Here is a 22,738-nt window from a genome sequence, read left to right as displayed (position 1 = left end):
TTAAATTGCCTGAAAAGAGTTTGGTGATCTAAATATAGCACACTGTCATCCAATTGTGGCACGATCTTTATCGAATTACCCATTGCACGCTAGGGAATGGAAATTTCACATGACTAGTCTGATTCCAGAATCCGAATAGGGTCCAAATTGGCAAGCCTCAGCTACAGTTGGTAAAAGAGAGGACAGTTTTCTTGCCCAATGCCCAACTCCAGCTTCAGAGCCATCCTGGGTCTTGCTCGCCCTTCCTGTCTGCCAGCATAGCCCCACCCCCTGCCCTGTCTGTACCCGGATGCTGCTCTTGGCATCCAAGGAGCACAGCGGAGCTCAGACCCATCAGTACCTCTCCCACCCTGGGAGCGTTCCTGGTTGATGGTTCCAGATCCGAAGTCTCAGGGATGCAGAAAGGGAAGGGCAGGGCCTTGGAAAGATTGGGTGAGTGGGAGAGGTGGCCGGAGTGGCCAGTGGTTGTCTTTGTCCAGATAGGGTGAAGGAGGCCTCTGGGTAAGGCTGCGTCAGGCCAGAGCTGTGGGGCACACTTTCTCCCGTAGACACACTTGCATCCCTCCAGTCCCTAAGTTACATTATTCCATTTCTTCTTGGGATAATAATTCCATAGTATTTCCACAATAATGGTGGTATAATGTCTGTAATTACAGTGTGATTTTTTAATGCGTTATTTTAGTCAACGTGAAAGTAATTTATATCCAGTAAAGGAAAATTGAAATATCAGAGAAATCGTATTTTTTGAAAATTTACCCGTGTTTCCTACCATGGAAGGGTGATTAGCATTATTTACATGTTGGTACATTTCTATGCCTAAAATTTAGTTTGGCTCGTGGAGCAAGAGGCTCTGTGTTTGGTTTTGTCTGACTGATTCCTTCCTTCAACAAGTAATTTATCGCGCGCTGCTCACGGGTCAGAACTGTGCTAGGTGCTGGGGAAATGTGAGTAGCAATGGAGCTTACAGACAGGTGGGAAGAACAGGTTAAACGAGAAATTACCATACTGGCGAATGGCCACAAACGTGGAAGGAAGGCAGTGGGGCTTAGAATCATGAGCAGAGTACAATCTGGTGCCTTCTGTGCTCACCTCCTTTTCATCCAAGCCCTTCGCAGGCCTCAAGTGATCTCTTATCCATCTGTAAGCTTAGTAGGGTGTATGCTGTCTGTTCTCTCTTGAAGGCCAGGGCCCACCTCTGGCTTAGGTCTGCCTCTCACTAGGGGTGCCCAGCAAATCCCTCTTGCCCGGCTGACAGTCTCTTAACACATACGGGTTACACGTGGTCTTCCTCAAGGCCGTTTTTAGTGGGTAAAGCATATTCTGTCACAGATTCAGTTTGTAATTTGTCACTGGCTGGACTGACCCCCTTGGTCCTCCGATCAGGAGAGTTGCCCGAGCATATGGTTTTGGAGCTCTGCAGTTTTCTGCATCCGGGTGGGTTTGTGCTGTGTGGGCGCAGGAAGACACAGGTGCTCCAGCCGAGTTCTCAGGTGTTCGTGCAACTGTCCCGGAGACTGCCCGGAGTTCCACACATGCACTCCTCGCACCTCCTGGATAGTTTCTCTGGGCTTTCTGGTGGCAAGACCTCAGGTACAGATGTGTGGCTCCTTCCAGAGCAGCTGCCCTGACCCTGTCCTAAAAAAAGACATCCCATCCACAGGTGTCTCGACCCTGCCTTCATGGGCCAGTGGGCTGGAACCAGAGCCAGTTCTGTGTGTGGTCCAGGGGCAGCGACCGAGAAGCCCGGAATTGTTGGTGGGAGGGCGAGGGCCATGAGAAGGTTCACGAAGGGATGGCAAAGGCTCAAGTCTCCACTCCCTTTTACAAAATATCGCACGCAAGCAAGGAGTGTGTGGGAACGATGACCGAGCCACGCACTTGGTCAACACTTTAATTAGGTCTGAGGGGTTGGGTCGCCTCCTGAGCCTCTGTTCACGTGTGCTGGAATGTCTGCCTCTGAGCTGGCCTCCGACAGACTCTTGAACATTCTCCTCCACACCCTCTTGAGGCTCTGCCGAGGGCAGCCTGCCCAGCGCCAACGCTCCGGGACTGAGCCAGCGGGACCGCCGAGCCTCAGCTGCAGGTACCAGCCAAGTGCCCCCCGCCCCCGCAGAGGTAGCAACTAGATTAGATGCTGCTGGGTGTGCGGGACCAGGCCAAGGCAATGGGCTCTTCCAGAAAGGCTTTCTGCCTTCTGCTGATCTGAACCGTCCTTGTTCACATTCTTTCTATGTCAGGGTGGAATTCACCACTGGTATGTTTCCCCTTGTTTGGGATTGGGGGGAGGAGCCCAATGGTCCGGCGCCCTCTCCGGGTCCCTTCTCAGCTATTGGGGTAGGAGCCAGTAGAAAGCATTCTGAAGACAGGGCGAGGTTGTCTTCCACGCCCCAAGCCTCCTCCTCCCCCTTCAGATCCTTCTTTCCTTACTGTGACTCGTCAGATGCTGTGCTCCTCCTGCCAAAGCCGGTTTCTGGGCAACATTATGAATCTGAGTCATTAGCACGGGCGTGTAAATAAGTTTACAGGAGTCAGTTGGTGTCTTTGTATCTTTATTTGGGACGAAACTGCTCTCTCTAGTGTTAGGGCATCTGGGCAAGTATAGGAGGAATCTGGAGTTTGGGGAAGGTTCTTTACTTCTAAAATAATACCGAAGCTATGACTAGGAACTCGGGCAATAGTCCCAGGTAATAAGAATTTTTAAGAATGCATTTAGCCCCTGTTGCACTCTATCAGAATATCGGATGCTTTTAGACATGCTGGATAAGCTAAAATGTAATTCCGAGTCCGAGTCGTTGGCAAGAGAATCCAGTGTTCCAAGTTTTATGAAATGAATTTCTCTGGTATTTGAAAGAGCTTGCCAGAGATGAGCGATGGAGGTTTTTACAGGTCCTGCAGCAAGGACCCTGGGTTCATGGAGGTGATCTGCGCCTTGGGGGTCTTGGGAGGCATGGGAGTCCTGGAGTCACTCCAGGACGGCTGCTAAAGCAGCCGTGTGTGGCCAAGGCCATGTGGATAGAAGTGTCTCCCGAGTTATGAGAGCCTGCTGCTAACGGGTTGTCAGGATCGGGCTGCTTCACGTAATCTCTGTGATACAATAGGAAGTAGATACTTGGTGTTTGTCTCGGGTTCCCGCCACAGAGCTTCTGGAACCCTAGGAATTTCCTGAGTAATGGGAGTGTCTTTTGTTATTCATGACAAGCCTCTTTTAACCACACCTGAGGTTATGCTAATATGGTGACTGGGTGGGCCCCTGGATCGCTTTGGGTTGGGGCTCGTTGCCAGAGGAACCAACCACATGACTAGAGATTTGGCCCTTTCAGCCCCACCCCAGACCTCTGGGAGCGGAGAGGGGCTGAAGACGGGAGTTGATCTCCAGTGGCCAGTGTTTAATCAAGCCTCTCCAATGAAACCTCCGTTAAAAAGTCCTAACTGGGGGCGCCTGGGTGGCTCAGTCGTTAAGCGTCTGCCTTCGGCTCAGGACGTGATCCGGCGTTCTGGGATTGAGCCCCACATCAGGCTCCTCCACTGGAGCCTGCTTCTTCCTCTCCCACTCCCCCTGCTTGTCTCTCTCTCACTGGCTGTCTCTGTGTCAAATAAAATCTTCAAAAAAAGAAAGTCCTAAATGATGGGGTTCTGAGAATTTCTGGGTCGGTGAACAACTGAAGGGCTGAAGGTAGGGGAACCCTGAGGGCATGGAAACCCCACACCCCTCAAACCACCCCCCCCGCGCCCACATCTCTTCCCCTTGGCCGGTCCCAAATTGTAACCTGTAAAATAAACGGGTCATAGTGATCAGGACACAGAATACACGTGAGGTTCAGTGGGGTGGAGTCCGGAGCCCGACAACCAAGAAAGAATTCTTGAGGCGTCTTTGGTGCAAAATTGGTGGTTTATTAAAGCGCGGGGACAGGACCGGTGGGCAGAAAGAGCTGCTGCACCGGGGCTGTGAGGGGTGGCTGATTATATGCCGTGGGGTTGGGGGAGGTAAGGAAAAAGCGAGGTTGAGGAAATACTTTCATATGTTAAAGAAGACTCACAAGATACCTGAGGCCTTGCCATTGTCAAGTTAAGGTTGTTGACCCCTCTAGTAAGGCGTTAACAGGAAGATAGTTGGGCACTTCCTGGAGGCTGCAGATTATAAGGGCGTTTAATTGTATCTACATTCCCTTCCGGAAGCTAGGTTATTGATGGAAATGCTTCCTTCTTGTAAACTGCTAAAGACATTTGTAAAACTGAGGGAGACTTAAGTCTGGCAGGATTGTGGTATCTATAGGTTAACTTTTTTTTTTTTTTAAGGTTTTATTTATTTATTCAACAGAGAGAGAGACAGCCAGCGAGAGAGGGAACACAAGCAGGGGGAATGGGAGAGGAAGAAGCAGGCTCATAGCAGAAGAGCCTGATGTGGGGCTCGATCCCATGACGCCGGGATCACGCCCTGAGCCGAAGGCAGACGCTCAACCGCTGTGCCACCCAGGCGCCCCTAGGTTAACTATTTCTTTGTCCTTTAGGGCAGCCAGGAGTGCCTGAGGAATGTCACATACATCCCATGGTGGGGGGTTGCGGGGTGTCAGTTTCTGCTTTGTCCTCAGCTTGCCTTCTGTTCACTCATCAGTAGTTGTGTTTTTCCAAGTTCTGTGAGCTGTTCTAGCAAATTATCAAACCCGAGGAGGGGTTCGTGGGGACCCTGAGTCTATTTTATTTTTTAAGATTTATTTATTTATTTGACAGAGACAGCCAGCGAGAGAGAGAACACAGGCAGGGGGAGTGGGAGGGGAAGAAGCAGGTTCCCAGCGGAGCAGGGAGCCCGACATGGGACTCGATCCCAGGACCCCGGGATCATGCCCTGAGCCGAAGGCAGATGCTTAACGACTGAGCCCCCCAGGCGCCCCGATGGGGACCCCCAGTTTATAGCCGGTTGGTCAGAACTACAGGGAGCAGCAGCCTGGGGCTTGTGACCAGCGTCTGAAGCCAGGGCCGTCTTGTGGGCAGAGCCTTTGACTGGTGGGGTCTGCACGACGTCCAGGGAGTCAGTGTCAGGATTGAATTGAATTAAAGAACACCCAGCTGGAGTCAGAGCTGGTTGTCGGTGTGGGAAAAAGCCACACTGTTGGTGTCAGGAGTGTTGTGAATAAAAAATCTCTCATCCCTCAACCAAAGGGCAAGTTTATCTGGAGACACAAGGAAGTTGACCACAGAGTGACGAGAGAGACGGTGCCTCGTTCTGTGCTTTCCAGGGATTCATAATGACCTCAGACCAGGGAAGAGGGGGGCAAAGCGCTAAGAGCCACCCTTCCCATGTCCAGGAAAGTAGCATCCTGATGGTGACCATGATCTTCCAAGGAAACTCCAGTCCAACTTCGCGAAACCCTGCGAGGTGGGACCCATGTCCGTGGTGGGGAAGCCCACCTGGGCCCATCAGCCCCAGCAGCCAGTTTCCTGGGGCGCGTTACCTGGGTGGTGACTCAGGCATTTTGGAAAACCAGCTTACGTCATCAGCAGCTGGGCCCAGCTCACCCCGTGATCTGGGAACTTGGCATCAGCAGAGCGCGCTCTGAGGGTCAGGCAGAGGAGGCCTCCCGCATGTGTGCGGGCACTGGGCAGCTTCCCCAGAGGGCCGGCAAGTCTTGAGCCCGCTTCTGCCTGTTGAGGCCCATCATGCCAGGACGCCACTTTGGTCTGCAGACCTCGTTTTCTTCCTTGCCAGGCCTCAGAGAAGAGGGCCCGGCCAGAGCCTGGGTGAGGCCATTCGGCGTGTTGCTGGAGTCGCGGCCTGCCCTCTTCCATGGGTGCGGGTTTCACCCTAGTTTGAAGCATGCACACGCACCCGGGGGGTTGCTTTTGAGGACCTGGGGAGTATGGGTCGTCTTCCTCTGAGTTTATTTCTCCCAGAAACGACAAGGCCCTCCGCTGACCGCAGTCAGATGAGAGAACGAGGGGAGAGAAGCAGCCTGTGTGCTCCCCCAAACTCCCCCCCTCCCCCGCCACCATCCTGGTGCCCTTTCCTCCTTGGGTCTCTTCAGAGACTTCATCCTTACTTTGCAGGCCGGGCACAGCTCAGTTACCACCCTCTCCCTCCCCCAGGCAGCATTAGTTTTCCCTTCCTTAGGTCCCATGGCATCTTTCCGAATTCATCACAGTGCGGCCTGTCTTGTTGAGGCCCCATTTACGATCTGTGAGTTCTGACAAATACATGTTTGTCAAACACATACCGTCCTGTAACCACCACCATAAGCAAAACACAGAACAGAACCGCCTCTCCCAGTTTCTGGAGACTCTGAGAGTCAAGCCCTCCCTGCACACCCAGGCCCTGGCAACCACCCAGGGGATCTCTCCCCCGCATTTCGCCTTTGCAAGAATAGCCTGCAAATGGAATCATCAATTATGTAGCCTCTCAGGCTGGCTGTTTTCACTCTGCAGAAAGCATTTGTTGTATGTATCTGTGGCTCAGCCCTTTGCATGGCTGAGTACCCATCACTTTTTGTTCATATCTCTGTATGGACCTCTCCTGTCGTTGTCCAGATATCTGGATATTTTTCTGTCTTTCTCCTTGGCGCCCGGCTCAGCTCCTCCAGGGCTGGATGGTGCCGTGTATGCCTCTGTGTCCCCTCCCTGCCCAGAGTAGGCACTTTGGACAGAGTGTGGAGCTGGGGCAACTGTGCATTTACAGTGAGGACCCTCGACTCTCTCTACCTCTCTGGGAGGGACAGAGTGTCCTTCTGGGCAGCAGAGCCCCTGCAGATGTCTTGGTAGGTCCCTGGCTGGTCCCTGCTTAGGCGCTGTGCTCTGCAGGTCACCTGGAGAGACACCCAGGGATGGGCATGCTGGCTTCTCAAAAACCACTCCCACCCTCAGTTTGCTGTCTGGGGTGGGCGGGGTGCTATCACTTGTGAGGGGGCTTTGGAGGGCTCTCAGTGGATCCCCTGGGTCTCTTGGGCTCCGTGTCAGGAATTCCTGAGAGTGTGGTATTTGTGTGTGCCTGTCTTGCTCCCCCTAGGCCCGAGAAGCCCTCTTTGGGCCTTGTTTGCCTGGAGTCACTGCTGTGCTGGTTTTGTTAGTTAAAAATAGGCCTTGGCATATCCGGCCCCAGCAGCCCTTCTTGCTTTCAGGCCCACGCTGGAATGCTTATGTAAATATTTGGAGGAACTTGAAACCCGGGACCATTTCTACCCCAGAGCCTTCTCTCCTGAACTCTTGGAGAGGGAAGGGTAGGTAATATGGCAGCGAAAAAGTGAGGACCAGCGCATGTTAGAAACACTCAGGGTGGCGGCACATTATTTGGGAGACGCTGGAGGGGGCGGTTCCCAGAAGCCCGTGGAAGTGGTTGGTCATTTGCAGTAGTGACGGTAGCTCAGCTGTAAATCCGCAGGGTTTGAATCAGACTGACCAGGGTTCAAACCACAGTTCTACTCCTTACTGGCCTATGGCCTTAGACAAGTCACAGGGACTTCTCCAACACCAGGCTGTCCTTTGCACGTTATCTACTGCACTAGGGGGATTGCGAGATTAAAATGATCATGCGTGTCAAGCACCTAACAGGGCCCAGCACCTGGCACACAGTAGTCCCTCCTTTAGTGGTGGCTGCCCCTGTGGCCACTTTAGCCTTGCTACCAGCTTTTGCCAGCAAGCATTGCACAGCCTTGCATCGGACAGCTGAGGAAAGAATTGGAGCTTCTAAAGGAGGGACAGGAGAGTGTCCCAGTGCGTATCCAGACTTCTCCCCAGTGCCACTCATGTCTCCTCACCTCCGTTGGTCTTTAGCCAGTACTGTGTCCTTAGATCACTTCAGCAGCTGCCCGAACAGGGCCGGTAACTCAGGACTCACCAGCTGCAAGAGGACTGTAACCAAGCTTAAAATAGAGACGTGTCCTTTGACTGGACCGAGGGCTGTGCAGGCCCCCAGTGCGGGCCAGGCTGAGCTGGATTCTGGGCAGCTGGAGCTGCCGAGCCCCCACGAGGGAGCTGCTTTCCCCACCAGGCAAGGCCGGCTTTCCTTGATCCCGAAGCCCCAAGGGTCCTCAGCCTCCTGCCTCCCCCACCGCCCTGCCACAGGTTACTGACCGTCCCTTAGAGGAGGCAAGCCTGGGGAGGACATGGGGCCGGGTGGGGGGAGACAGGGGTCCGGTGGTGGCCAGCTCTGTTGGCTCAGTGGGCCCTCTGAGTGTGGGTTGGCCTAGTTTAGGCCTTGGTGTACGGGGGGTGAGGGGAGCCCCCAGGAGGCATTTCTAAAGGTGGAAGAAGAGTGAGGCTGTCCTGCCTAAGAGGGTGGAAGAGAAGAGAAGCTCAGAAGGAACGAGTCATGCTGTTTGGTTGAACTTGCTGCCTTTTAAGCCCCAACCCAGGTCCTTGTGTCCGAATATAAGCGGGTCGGAAGCTAGCCAGGGAATGCCCACCGAGCAAGGCACCCACAGAAAGGTCAAGCCCTGCCCGTTGAGGGAGGACACCAAGATGGGGTGACTTTGTGCCCAGAGCAGCGCTCCTGTCCTGCTGTCTTCACATTGTGTCTGTGACTGCTTCCCCCACGGCCTCCTTCTCCCCTTGTGCAGGTGCCACCATGGGGTCTGACCTTTGCTGACTGGACCCGGGCAGGAGGCGCACAGCCGAGAGAGGAGGCCTGCAGCCAGCTGAGATGGCTTCTCCCATGGCAGAGAGCCAGCTCCAGAGAATCATCCGCGATTTGCAAGGTGCGGCGGGTTGGCGGGCGGGGAGGCATGTGGTGCTCGGTTGTGGGGGAGCTGGGGCTGTGCTCCTGCTGTCATCCTCTCATCCTCGTCATGCGGAGGGGAGTAATGGGAGCCCTCGGGACACATCCTGCGGGAGTGCCCACCCCGGGTCAGGCTGGGAAAGCTGGGCTGGCCCTCCTCTCAGAGCACTGTGAAGCCAGTTTGTCAACAAAATCCAGTACCCTTTTCTGGGTCTGGTTCTGCTTTCAGTGTGTGTGTATTTGTGTGTTGTCAAGCCACCTGTTCGGTCTTTGGCTGAATCACGAGCCTTCAGGCTGCAGTGGAGTTGGCTCACTTGGGAAGGCGTGTGCTCCTTCCCTTGCAGCAGGATGACCAGGCACCCGTCTTTCTTGTTTTGCTGTCCTCCCTAGTCCTGGCAGGCGGACAGCCTATCTCCTGTGACGCACTGTAATTCTGGGCTCGCTGCCTCCTGGACTTCCCTGAGCTCAGCAAACCCACCGAGATTCATAGCTCTCATCGCCCTGGAGAAGGGCAGGCCAGGGGAGGGGTACAGGGAGTGCAGCAGCCTCAGGAAGAGAGCCCAGGACCCGACCTCACCCTTCTGGGTGATGTCCCAGGGGTCAGAATTCTGGCATGTTCTCCCCCACCCCAGATCCCCGGGGCGGGTCTGCAGGCCTCTGTGGAGCTCCAGCATGTTGCCTACCGCACGGTCTGAAGCTGACTGCTTCCTGCATGTCGCAGGGATGACAGCAATACCCTCCCGACAGGCTTAAGGTCCAGGCTCCTACCTCCTCAAGCGCAGTGATGGCCAACTGCAGTCTGTCACACCCAGGGCCACCGGGCAAGTGGCGGCCACCGTAGGCTTCTCATTCTGCAGGTCAAAAGGCGCTGAGATAAAAATTGCTCCCAGGCTTATCTCCCCATTTATATAGCATTTGGGGCCTTGAATAGCTAATAATCACCTGGCATTTCACATGTACCAGACACTGTCCTACATGTGCCTTATGGATAATGACTCATGGAGTCCTCGCATTTGGTTTGTGAGGTAGGAACCATTACCCCAATTCTGCAGGTGCAGAAACAGGCACAGAGAAGTTAAGTGACTTGCCCAAGGTCACACATCCAGTCGGGCGGAGCCTGGGTTTGCAAACCCACCAGGTGCCAGAGTCTACACTCTTAACCACACCAGCTTACTTGCGGCTAAAATATTAGCTGTGTTTTTTTCTTAAGCCTACACACACACACACACACACACACACACACAGAAGCAGAGAAAGTAAAATGACAATCTGCAAATCTGAGTTCACCACTGGCCTTGAGAAGTCTCTGCACAAAGTAGGCCCTCTTTTCTGCATGCCAGTCTCTGGTTCTTCAGGATGACTTTGGGACCCAGAGGTCTTTACTGGGAGGAGAGAGAGAGGAAGAGAGGACCCCCCCCCCCTTAGCACTCCTGATCCAGGGAGGAAGGCAGGCGTTGGCATTTGTACAGGTACCCTTTGCCACCCTACATCCTGGCTGGTCTGGTCGTCCCTGACATCCCAAGGCCGTCTCAGTGTCCCGCACGCAGCCCGCTGAGCGCTTTGAGACACCACTCTCTCAAGACCCTTCCCTTGCATGTGTTGGGAACTGTCTTCATGGGCACACGAGAACTCTGTGGCATGGAGCGTGGGAGTGGTGCATCCCTAACTGAGGTGTCCTTGGGCACTGCTTAGCCTTCACGCCACTGCAGGGCAGCCCACTCTTCCTGCTGGTGACAGCAGTGTCACGGGCCTTGGGGTCAGCTCCTGGCTCTGCCTTTTGACCCTGGAAGATGTTGGACAAGTCCCGTCACCTTCCCAAGGTCCCACCGCTTCCTTCATGTGCTAGGTCAGCTTGATGACAACACCCGCTGCTCGAGATTATTGGCAGACACAGATGTATAATTCATGGAAAACTAAGATTATTCATAAGTAATGCATTTGGATTAGCAGAGATTAGAGCTGAAAACTTCATATTTCATACGCAAGGCTCCTTCTTTCAAAATTTCAGGAGTTCCCAGATCAGGCTGTGAGCGTTAACCCCACCTGAGGGTGGGGGAGGAAGGCTGTGCGTCTTCCCTGGTCCCTGGCTGGGTCCCTCCCCTCCTCCCCCCGGCTCTGGATGCCAGCCGCAGCAACCACTTCTAGAGGGTGCCGCCGGACAGCAGTCACTTGGTGTAAGAATCAGTCCCAAGAGCCTGTCTTCGCCATTTGCTGACCTCTGCCCGAGGGGTCAGCGTTGATTAAATTTTAGCAGCTTAGGCTCAGCTTCAGAGCTGGGCAAGTCTGCTTTCCAGCCATGGTTCTAGAGAGCCAGGGACTGGGGGCTCCTCCTCCTTACGAGCCGGCACAGAGCAAGATGGTTTCGTGCAGCGTGCCCCAAGCATCTCAGCCGGGGGCACTCTTCCCGGTATCTACACACCAATCCCAGCTTCTCGCTGTCCCTCTGTGCCACAGCAGAGGCTGCGAGCAAGAGTACACGTGGTTTTCCCTCTTCTCTGCCCAGGGAAGCCAGTTGTCTTAGAAGTGGAAAGGCAGGCTCCGGAGTCAGAAAGCCCTGGAGAAACCAGGCTTCTGATTCCAGCTCTGCTTTGGCAGCCCAGGGTCTTTGGCCAAGCGCTCTGATCTCTCCCAGGGTTCCTTATCTGCCAGACGGGGATGATGATACCAACCTTCGTCATTCTCCACTTGTACTCCTCCCCCCCTTTAAACAGCTCTGCAGTTGGGAGCACCTTAAAACCAGTTGTGTGTTGAATTTGCGGAAATAAAGCCATGCCCACCTCGCAGTGCCGTATTAAATGAGAAGGACATGCACAGGCCTGGCCCCTGCTGGGCACTCAGCTCACAGAAGCAGGTGTCATCGTTGACATTCTTGGGATTGTTCTCATTACTCTTATTTGCACATCCTGGGTCTTCCTGAAGCCGGAACTTAGCCTGCACTGAGCAGTAGGGTTATAGTGAAGGACAACCAGACACATGGCCAGGAGGAAGGCTAAGGCTGTCTGGAAGTCAGTAAGAGGGGCCTGCCGAGTGACTCATGCACAGAGCAGACCTTCGTTGGCCAAATAACTGCACGTGTATTACCAGGCCCACGTACGTGGTGGGCCTACAGGGAGGACCAAGAAATGAGCCCCGTCAGGGAGCGGCGGTATTGGACCTGTGGGCTCTCGGGACACCTGAGCACCTTCAGACTCAGCACTCCCTCCTTCTAGGGTCACATCCCACTTTCTGCTTCCCCGGTGCTCTGCCATCACTGGCCGCTTACTCCTCCTGCTTCCCGTGTCATTCTGCTTCTCTCTCTGAGGCCAGTTACGTGTTCCTGTTTGTTGTCTTAAAGATGCTGTGACCGAGCTAAGCAAAGAATTTAAGGACGCAGGGGAGCCCATTACAGACGACAGCACCAGCCTGCATAAGTTTTCTTACAAACTTGAGTATCTCCTCCAAGTAAGTGACTCCTGTACTACACTGATCTCTGCTCTGCTCTCGGTTCCCTCTCGGGTGACTCATCAGCACTCAGGATGTGGTTCAGACAGCTCGGGGAAGCTGCGAAGCCCTCCTGGTTAGACTGAAGGTCGGAGCAGTCCCCGGTCGCTTGGAGCTTGAGCCTCCGAGCATGAGCCTCTGGAGAATCGGAATGTTGCCCCTTAGGATAGTCGTGGGCATCAAGAACGTTCTTTAGAGATTTAGGTCATCTTGAGGCAAGTCACAAGGTCATTGGCTAGCAGGGATCTTAACTCTGGGGCAGTTGCATACCCCTTTGAGAGTCTGGTGAAAGCCGTGGGATCTCTCCCCAAACAGACATGCCTGTATGGGTCCACAACCAGTCACCCACTCTCTGGGAGTGTGTGGGCCCTCTGAAGATGATCCAGAAGCTCCCATTTTAGAGCCTTGCTGCTCAGAGTGGTGGGTCCACAGACCAGCAGCCTCAGCATCACCTGGGAGCGGGTGAGAAATGTCTTCTCGGTGCCCACCCTGACCTGCTGAGTCAGGGTCTCTGAGGTCAGCCCAGGAAGTTCTGTCTGAATGTGCTCACAGTGTCATGCTGATGTCTGCTTGCTTGGAGAAGCATGGATCTGGACAGTTCTGCAGATGCAGAAAAATACAGGCAATCACAGGAGGCGGGAAGGAAATGGACCAAAATGTCACAGAAGTTATCTTAGGGAGGGAGTGTTAGGCATTATATATATATATATTTTTTAGTTTTATCAGGATTTTCTAACAATCTATGTATCTTAACTTCCCTACCCAGGAAAAAAACACTATAAAATGTGACGTTATAGAAAGACGCACCTTTATCCTTTTGAACACGAAGTGTGCCACGTCACATCCCAGCAAGGCCCGTCTAGAGAACGAGCGCCTGCTGGAGGCGACGCCTCGATGTGTTGAGACCCTCACCTTTCTGTCCTTTTTCAGCTGCTTCTGTTTTACACTGGGACACAATTTATGGACCTTTCTTGTTTTCAGTCAGCCTGTTTTGGTTTTGGATTTGAAACGACTCATAGCTGGCATTAATGTGGATTTATTACATCTATATTAAAACCGTGTTGAAACTTGAGAGTAACCAGGGTAAGATGTCCTGAACTCATTTCCCTAAGTGGAGACAAAGCCAAAAGTCTTCATGTTGCCTTCAGGGCTTTTCTCTTGTATGTCCTCATCCTGTGTTAACAGCCCCTTTGGTGGTCTGCCACCCAGCTCTATGCACAGAGGGGGGAGCTTTCTGGGGGGGCTGTTCCTCCTGAATCCCACTAGCTGTGTGACCCTAGGCCAGCTGCCTAACCTTTCCCAGCCTCAGTCTCCTCATCTGTAAATTGGGGGTTGAAACACCCTTCCTCCTTTGCCATTCAGTAAAAATGGCGCCTGTTAAAGGGCCTGGTCTGGGACAGGTGACTAAGAAGCTATTGCTGTTATTGATCATTGAAATGGTGGGGTGATGAACCACGGGTCTGACCCTCCTCTGTCTCCGCAGTTTGATCAGAAGGAGAAGGCTACCCTGCTGGGCAGCAGGAAGGACTACTGGGATTACTTCTGCGCCTGCCTGGCCAAGGTGAAAGGAGCCAATGACGGGATCCGATTTGTCAAGTCGATTCCGGAGGTGAGCAGAGCAGCCAAGGTCCTTGCATCTTCGTCTCGCTGCCTTGAGCAGCCCTTGCCCAGATCTGTGGTGCAGATAGCTCTGTGAGGAGCTGGGGGCGGCCAGCTGGTGAAGAAGTAAGAAAATCCGGGTGCACGCAGTGCCCAGGGCTCGCTTAGGGAAGCTGCCAAGCAGGGGATGGCTCGGTCCTGCCTCTGTTCAGCAGACCACGAGCGTGCGCTCTCGGAGCGGGCTGCTCACACTGAGGCTGTCTGTGGGGCCCACGGGCGTACGGCGCGGGATGCCGCCGCCTTTTCAAAAGAATTCGTTCCTTAGATGAAATTCTGAGAGTTTACTAGGTGCTTTCCCTATAATTTGTTCAGGAAACTTGCACTTGTAATGAAGAGAGTGATGTGAGACCTCAAGGGACATTTCTTAAAATGCTGGTTATGCTCAGCTCGTTCCCACATGGAGTTCTGATCCTCTTGAGCGGACAGCCAGCGCTTTGCTGTTTTAGAAAACCCTAGAACAACACATTCTCCCCTCTCTCCTTTCTCTTTTTCTCTTTCTTCTCCCTCCCTGTCTCTCTCCATCCTTCCGTCTCTCTCTCCCCCCTTTCCTCTCTCCTATCTCTCTCCTGCCCCATTTCCTCTCTCTCCCTCACTCTCTCTCTCCTTCTCTCTCTTTCCTTCCTTCTCTCTCTCTCTCTTTCCCTCTCTCCTCTCTCTTTCTCTCTCTCCCCCTCCCTCGCTCCCCCCGCCCCGGCCCGTTCAGCCTAGTTGCTCTGGGAGTGAAAAACTATGCACACTCAGGAGTGAGTAAACCCCTAGATCTCGGGCAGGAGGCCTAAAGGGTTTCTACATTTCGTCTCTCTTTTCAGCGTCTTGTCAGTATGTTTGGAGTCACTTCAAAGCCGGCCGCCGTGCTCCTTGGCTGGCCTCCCACGAAGGCCACAGAGTCAGGTGCGCTGAGATCTCCTCCCGCTCCCTGCCAGCTGGAGCCAGATAGGTTTCTTCTTCTAGAGAATGACGGCGTTACGTACGCTGACAGTGAGGGCCGAGCATTTTCCATGACATCTGAGAAAATGAGGAAAGACCTTGGAAAAGAGTTTGTTCCTTGGATTTCTTTCATGTCCGTGCAGCGTCACAGTGTTGTGAGAACTTGCCTGGCGTGACCATCGGGTCCCTGACATAGAGTGTCACACACCTGGAGAGGGGTCTCATCTCCTCTCCAGAAGTCTGGAAGAAGTTCTTAGTGTCACTGCCCTGTCCTCCACTCCTCACAGCAACAAAGGCCTTTGACTTTACGGCTTCAGACAGCTGAAGTCTGGAAATAAGTTTAGCTTCGTTCCTATGGCCCAGGGTTACAAAATGCGTAAATCTCCTTTCTGCATAAGGCACAGACCTTTAGACAATGCAAGGTCAGGGAAACTGACCCCTTGAAGCAAAGAGCACTTGCTGCTTGCACAGACGGTGCTGGTGTCTGGTGGCTGCGTGAGCTCTGCTCCCCACGGGCTCCCCTTGCCTCATCCCTGTGGAAGGCTGTGCTCTCCGGGGCACTCTTGGGTGGAATGACTTGGAAGGGCACTGGGCCACAGGGCTGCCAGGTACTCCGGTTAACTGTCGTCATCAAGTGTTATCCAGGCCAGAAGGTAAAAGTTAATGGATAAGAAGCCTTGCTGGGCCCCTCAGGCCCTCATGGGGTGGGAGGCAGCCCTTTGGGCTAAAACAGACCAAGGCTATAATCAGCCACTTACAGAGGTTCACAGTAAGCTCAGCCTGAGCTGTGCGTCTTTCCCCGAGATGGACAGGGTCCGAACCAGGGTGCAGCGTGGCATCGGGCTGGCGGCACAGCGATCTGGCTGAAAGCAGAGTCCACTGTCTGCACCCTGCAGACCTCCCCTTCCCTGCTGTCGGGTAGCTTCTTGGTATAGTGCAGATGAGTTTGGGCCAGATGCCAAAAATTTAAGGAATTAGGTCATGACCCTGGACCCGCGATCTCATAACATCAAAAATAAAAAAGCTGGGCAGTGTTTTCACTTGCGGTGCGAAGACACTGTGCATCCCCTCCCCCAGAGGGCGTTTCAAGATGCCTCTTAAAATAAATAGCTCCATTTATATGTACATATATCACATCAGTTTGGTTAATAGGGCTGATTAAAAACACAGCCTCAAATGTTTGCCGTAGAAAAAGTCTTCATGTTCTAACAGCTGTTAACAGTGGCCATTTTGGTAATAAGGACAAGGCCATCCCTTGGGAGCTCACGGACATGGGCTGTCGTGGGAGGGTCTTACTAAATTCCATAGGGCCTACATGTGGACGTGTCTGTCTGACCAGCACGCTAGGCTTCACAGTGCCTTGCTCAGCTGTTCTGGGCTGCCCTGAGTTTGCTGGGTGTCACCACTGAACACTCCGTTCGCCCTCGATCATCAGTGGAAAAAGTATTTGGACACGGGGCTGTCGTCACGATTCTCCCCGGGGCGTCTGTCCTGATCAGCCCTCTGCAGACATGCCATGATGATTTTTCTAAAGCCAGTATGTCTGGCTGCCACCCACCTTCGCTTCTGGGTGTCCTGACCATGCCCCGGGCCCACAGAGCACACACGGAGACACGGCTTACAGCTTCTCTACTTTGTGACATTTCACACCTTTTTATTTTTTTTGAAGTGACTTCATACTGTGGTATTGTTTCCTTGAGTCAGCAGTAAGAAGACCTACAACTCTGAGCTCAAAGGTGCTCTAGACCGGGGTGTTTACACCTTCATTAATAGGTCAAGCTTGAGGCTGTGCCACACACTTCCTGTCTCAGTCCAGTGCCATGACTGGTTTCTCGATAGTATGGGGTGTTAGGACCATCTGTTCCCGGTCCCCCGCCACCCAAGTTAAACGTTTCTAACCCTCGAAGAGGTGAGGAGGGTGTGTTGGTCTTTACTTATCCGACCCAGACCCTGAGCCTGACAGAACTGGTAGGTTGAGAGGTTTTGAATTCCTGCCCACTTATCTTAACTTCTGGGGCTGACCCATCGGGAATGAGTCCTATTCGCCAAACTGGCCATGCGTGCCCATCGCTGGCAGAGCCCTGCTGTGACGGTCTCTGGCCAGCACACCCCACCTTCCAAGAAGCTTCCAGAAACCTCTTTAGAAGGGTTTGGCACTGTGGGGTGAGGTTTCAATGGCAGGCCTGCACCTGGACTCTCCTGTGTTGTCCACCTCAGACTTCCTGAAGCAGAGCCACACGCATTTGTTCTTTACCCTGGTTTGACCGGGCCACCTAGAGACACCCCTGCTCTCCCTCATCTCCTGAGTCCCTTCTGACTAGGTGCAGTGAGCTGGCATATCTGAAGCAAATCCAACCAGGACAGCACTGACACATACAGATTTTACTGAGGGTTTCTGAGAACACCCAGAAGGCCATCACACATCCATCAGAACTTATTAAAAGTCCCCCTGACGCACCCCTGCCCTCACCCTCCTCTCTCCTCCCCCTCCCGCAGGGGCTCCAGGCCAGCCCCTTGGCCTCTTCCCACGCGCCTCTTCTCCCAGCACCTCAAAAACAAGCCCAGACATTAGCCAAACTGAGACCGTGTCTCGCTCGAGCTCACTTGCGGTGCAAGGAGCCCTTCATTGACCTGCCTAGTTTTATTCTAAATATTCCAAATTTAATCAGACAGTTTCACATGTGACTAGAAGCCCAGAGCTTCTGATGGAGCAGGGGAGGGAGAATGACATTTCCTGAGGCACCCAGAGCCTCTCGTGAACAGGTCTCCCTTGTCTCGTTTACTAGAGTCTACAGACTGTTCTCAGATGGAAGACTGCAAGACGTCTGCCTGCTGCAGGCCTTGCCCTCTGGGGTGACGGGAGGCCACGGCTACGCGTGCAGTTACGCTAACAGCCCTTCTTTTCAGCATCATATGCTTTTTCCAGCTCCGAACATCTCTGGGAAAAGGAAGGGCGTTTATTCGCTACTCCTTGGTGCATCAGAGGCTGGCAGACACGTTACAGCAGTGCTTCATGAACGCCAAGGTGACCAGGTAAATGCATGGCGGTGCTGGTATTTACCCAGTGAGCCCGAGTCCCCTCATTAGTACCGGGGAGCCCCTAGCGGGGGAGCCGCCAGCCCTCCTCAGTGCACGTCGGGCGGTAGCACGGCATGCTCACCGGTGACGAGATGAAGCTCAGAGGGGTCGAGTGCCTTTCTCTAGGCCCCACTGATGCCGGGTTGCCAAGCAGGAGCTTGGATCCAGATCTCTGTGCTCCTGATGTCAGGTGGTCTTCCCTCGTGGGTGGCATACCCTCGGTGCCTGCCCTAATGAATGGGCAGGCCCCCACAGCCACCTGTGGCAAGTGGGCTGCTGTCCTGGGCTCTCTCAGCAGAATCAGCTGTGGGGTTTTTAACACCTCCGAGCCTGAGGCCCCACCTGAGACCCCGAGTCAATGCCTGCCGGGTGTATCAGGGCTCTCCGAACATGGTGGTGGGCGGCCAGATGGAGCCCAGGTTGTCAGTGGGCTCAGCCTTTGTGTGGCTGGTGCCAAAGCCTGGCGGGGGGAGGGGCAGGGAGGGAGGGGATTGATCATGTAAACGGGGTGTCCAACGAGGGGCCGCGGCTTAGGCCTCTCACAGCCGAACCTCTTTGGGTTTCCTGGCAGCCTTTTCCAGCGCTGCCTCCCCTCTCCCCAGGGAGTGTTCTTCCAGTGAATCAAAGAAATCATATGGGGATTTAAAAAAAAAAAGAAAGAAACTGGTTGGGGGAAAATCCTGTGTTTTGTCACCTTTAAGATTGATTTGCATAAAGACATATTTCTTTGCGTGTGACAGACTCTGTGAATTTATGCGAGTTGAGAACTTCCACACGTTTGATGCGAAGGTGGTTTTGTTCACGATGTTTGGTGAGAGCCGTCCCCGGCAGCTTGACTTCCAGTGCGCCACCTTTCACGGACGCCGCCCAGTAGCTCTTTCCACCCCACAGTGTGACCTTTCTGAGTTCTTACTGCCTCGCGTGGTGCGACCACCAACTCCTCACAGGGCGGCTGTTTGGTGTCTGGACCTACCCTAGCCATGAGCTCACCAGCCTGTATTGAATCCTCTAAACGGAGTAGAAGATGGGGTTATGTTTCACAGAGGAAGTGTTCTTTCCCCTCTAACTGCCCTCTTCCTGGCAAATAGCTGAGATTTAAGTTTTCTTGTATCCTTTCTGGAGAATAGATACGATGTAAATAATAAGTGAAGGAGCATCTAGTTCATTTCAGTGATTTCCTTGAAGAACAAGCTTATTTGAAAGTTATACGCTCCTACAGTGAAAATCAAATTGGGGTGTGTGTGTGTGTGTGTGTGTGTGTGTGTGTGTGTGTGTGTCCCTCCCTGTCTGTCTGTCTGAATTTAACTCATTGGTAACCCGAGTGAGAATTCAACAAGGCAGAGCCATATCAGATTCAGTCTTTCCTTACCGTTATTATTCTTGTCAGCGCTCCTTTTTCCTGCTTCCCTGCAGTGACTGGTACTACGCAAGGAGCCCCTTTCTGAAACCGAAGCTGAGCTCCGACATCGTGGGCCAGCTGTACGAGCTGACCGAGGTTCAGTTTGACCTGGCGTCGAGGGGCTATGACTTGGACGCTGCCTGGCCGACATTTGCCAGGTATTTTGAAGGATTCTTTGGTTGAAAAGACAGGGGAAGAAGATGTTTGAAGTTCTAAAGGTTGCCACCAGTCTACTCAAAGCAGTTCGGTCACGCAGTAAATGACATAAGGCTTTGCAACTCTTAGGCCTGCTGATTTTCTAGACTTTGTTGAGTCGTGACTAATGTTTTATAACATCTGAAGTCTCCAACCCAAAACTCTCGAAACTCTCCTAACTGTCCTAACCGGCAGGGTGGTATGAGTCAGTGGAGATGCATATGCAAAACCTGAGGTGTTTTCAAGTGTGTTAAGGGATTTGGGGGTGGCCAGCGGGGGAGCCAGTGGGCTTCTTCCTGGTCCTGTTCTTGCAGACTTACCACGGAGACCTTGCAGGCAGTGGAGAGGGAGCCACAGCTCACCCACAGAAGGGTTGCTGGAAAAGAGCACTCACCTGCCACCCCAGGAGGGTGGGGACTCTGGGAGGGGACAGGCTCAGACAGTGGGTGACTTACCCACAGTCGCCCGGCACCACCAGGGTGTCAGACTCGAGTTCAACTACAGTTCGGCAGTTTTTTTTTTTTTTTGAGAGAGCGTGCACATGAGAGTTTGCACATGCACACATGTGTGCACACATGGGGTGGGAGGAGCAGAGGGAGAGGGGGAGAGAGAACCTCAAGCAGGCTCCATGCCCAGCGCAGAGCCTCGATCTCACGACCCTGAGATCATGACCTGAGCCGAAATCAAGAGTTGGCCGCTTAACCAGCTGAGCCGCCCAGGCAACCCCCAGTCCGGCCTTCTTTGTTTTGCTTTCTGTTAATACAGATTGTTTTAAATGTCAATTTTTATATTTTTTATTAGGAAATATTTTCTGTGGAGAGAAAAGTCCTGAATATGAGGACGCCCTTGTGCCGACCACCAAGATGAAAAGCTAACATTCTATCATATTTACTGCACATGTCCTTTTTAAAACTTCTTAATTTTGAAATCATTTCACAATTACAGCAAAGTTGCCCCTTAAATGCCACAGAGCATTCATCCAGCCTTCACCTCGACCCCCCAGTTACCAGCATTTTACTACGATGTTGTATCACTCTTTCTCTTTATCAGTACATCTTGCTTTATTCCCTAGGCCATTTGAGGAAAAAGTTACAGACTCGATTCTCCTCAACTCCGCAGTACTCACTGTGTACTTCAAGTCAAGGACACCCTCTTACCCTCTTACGTATAACCTCAGTGCAGTTATTAAGATCAGGAAACCAACATGGATACAATGCCACTTTTTTACAGCCCCTATTCAGAGTCTTAAGAATGATCCCAGTAACATCTTTTATCATCCTGGCGCGGGCCCAGGAACGCATGCTGCCCTTAATGCCAGTCTCTCTGGTCTTCTTGAATCTGGAACAGTTTCTCAGTCTTTGTCTTTCACAGTGTAGGCGTTTTTGAAAAGCACAGGCCAGTTACTTTGTAAAATGTTCCTTCGTTGGAGTTTGCGTAGCGGTCCCTCATGGTTAGGCTCAGGGTGAGCATTTCCGGCGGGAGTACCCAGATGTCATGTCGTCCTCGGCACATTATGTCCAGAGACACACGATGTTGATTTGTTCCAGCACCGGGGCCGTTGACCGTGACCATGAGTTTAAGGTGGCGTTTGCCAGATTTCTCTAAAGTTACTGTCTCTCCCTCTGTAATCAGTATGTTTCTTACGGGAAGATACTTTAATATTAGGTTGTTGGGGTGCCTGGGCGGCTCAGTTGGTTAAACGTCTGCCTCCGGCTCAGGTGGTGATGCCAGGGTCCTGGGATCCCAGGCTCCCTGCTCAGTGGGGAGTCTGCTTCTCCCTCCCCCTGCTCATGCTCTCTCTGTTGCACACACTCTATCAAATAAATAAGTAAAATTAAAAAACAAAAAAAGATTCTTTTTCCTTAATGTGTATGTATGATTTTTGTGAGCTCTGTGCCCAACGTGGAGCTTGAACTCACAACCCTGAGTTCAGGAGTCACACGCCCTGCTGACTGAGCCAGCCAGGCACCCCTGTGTCTGTCTGTATTGTATGTATTTATTCATTTATAGCAGAGTTGACTCATGGATTCTTATTTTATTCAGTGGACTATATTCTGTCACTGTAATCATTTATTTTGATGCTTATTTGGCCAGCAGAAGCCCCTTTGAGCTGGTTCTTTGGTGTTGGTTTTTTGTTTTATAGGGAAGTAAAAGATCACAGATCCAAATGAAGCCCCACCCCACTGTCATGCTCTCCCCTAATTCCCATCTAGAAGTAATCACAGCCCTGTGTAGTTGACACACGTCATTCCCGAATATTTTTGTGCGTCACTAAATGTGTATCCATACACATTATATATGTGTGGTTTTATTTTGTATGTATTTATAAATTTTGCATACATTGAATCATAGGTAGCTATCCTTTTGCAACTGGCTTTTCTCATTTCACATTGTTTTCGATTTTTATCTGTGTTTGTACATGGCTTTCTATAGCTGTAGAGAGTGGGTCGGCCAGCCACTGCCCACAGACGGGGCAGGGGAGGCAGTCACATGGCTTTGCCGGTTCATTTACCTGTTGTCCATGGCTGCTCTCATGCTGCCACTGTAGAAGGAGTTGTTGTGACAGAGACCAGAAGGCTGGCAAGTGTAAAGTCTGTCCTGTCTGGCCCTTCATAAGAAAAGATTGCCGACGCCGGGTGTAGAGCGTTCTGTTGTAAGACTAAAGCCCACTTTGTCTGTTTCCCGGTGGTACAGGGGTATGAGGCTAGATCTGCCACCGTCACCGTTCCGGTGTTGCCCCCAAGCACGCTGTCCCTGTGGCTTATCAGACTGACTGCTGCTTTTCCCTCACTAGCAGACACACTGTGACGGGCACCAAAGATGTAAGGAAGATTTCAGGACCAAATTGGGCAATGACATGTCCACTTAGTTCTCCTTTGGCAGCAGGTGGAAAGGCCTTATGCTGACACTTCGCAGTGGAGCCCGTCAGCTGCAGACCAGCGTACATGTGCTCTTTGGTAGAAGCTGTTGGGTTTTTGCCTCTGCACACTCTCTCTGGGAGGGCAGTGCCCCCATCCACCACCTGGGTGCCTTGTGAGAATCAAGGCCTCCGTGTGTGTGCGTGTGTGCGTGTGCGTGTTTCCTGCTCTGATGCAGCTTGTCTGTCCTGTGGCCCCGCAGGAGGACGCTGGCCCCTGGCTCTTCTGCTTACCTGTGGAGACCCCCCAGCCGCAGCTCCAGCATGAGCAGTTTGGTGAGCGGCCACCTGCAGGTAATGCCAGAAAGGCTGGGGATTTCCTCACCAAAGCGTGAACCAGGCTGTGTGTGCCCCGGCTGCTCACGACCAGAGGGATGTTCTC

General features: G+C 52.7%; 1 protein-coding gene across 9 annotated transcripts in view; it reads left to right on the top strand.

The window, feature by feature from the left end:
• Window positions 1–22,738, top strand: part of FYCO1 (FYVE and coiled-coil domain autophagy adaptor 1) — a 75,344-nt gene that overhangs the window by 3,400 nt on the left and 49,206 nt on the right. For 6 of the 9 annotated variants that reach the window (XR_004624673.1, XR_004624670.1, XM_002912829.4 and 3 more), the window contains exons 2-7: window positions 8,544–8,681; window positions 12,036–12,142; window positions 13,665–13,790; window positions 17,694–17,800; window positions 19,259–19,402; window positions 22,560–22,650. Coding sequence is in view for 4 of the 9 variants with exons in the window: in XM_002912829.4 (XP_002912875.2) it covers window positions 8,627–8,681; window positions 12,036–12,142; window positions 13,665–13,790; window positions 17,694–17,800; window positions 19,259–19,402; window positions 22,560–22,650 (630 nt within the window). In the remaining 5 variants the exon portion in view is untranslated. Of the gene's footprint in view, window positions 1–1,395; window positions 2,084–6,996; window positions 7,206–8,543; window positions 8,682–12,035; window positions 12,143–13,661; window positions 13,791–17,553; window positions 17,801–19,258; window positions 19,403–22,559; window positions 22,651–22,738 lie in introns of those variants that run through there. The other 3 variants (XR_004624671.1, XR_004624672.1, XR_004624674.1) reach the window with 3 other exon arrangements.

This window comes from Ailuropoda melanoleuca, chromosome 4 (genome assembly GCF_002007445.2).
Source record: "Ailuropoda melanoleuca isolate Jingjing chromosome 4, ASM200744v2, whole genome shotgun sequence".
NCBI classification, from domain to species: Eukaryota; Metazoa; Chordata; class Mammalia; order Carnivora; family Ursidae; genus Ailuropoda; species Ailuropoda melanoleuca.
This window is presented reverse-complemented; position numbering and strand designations above follow the sequence as displayed.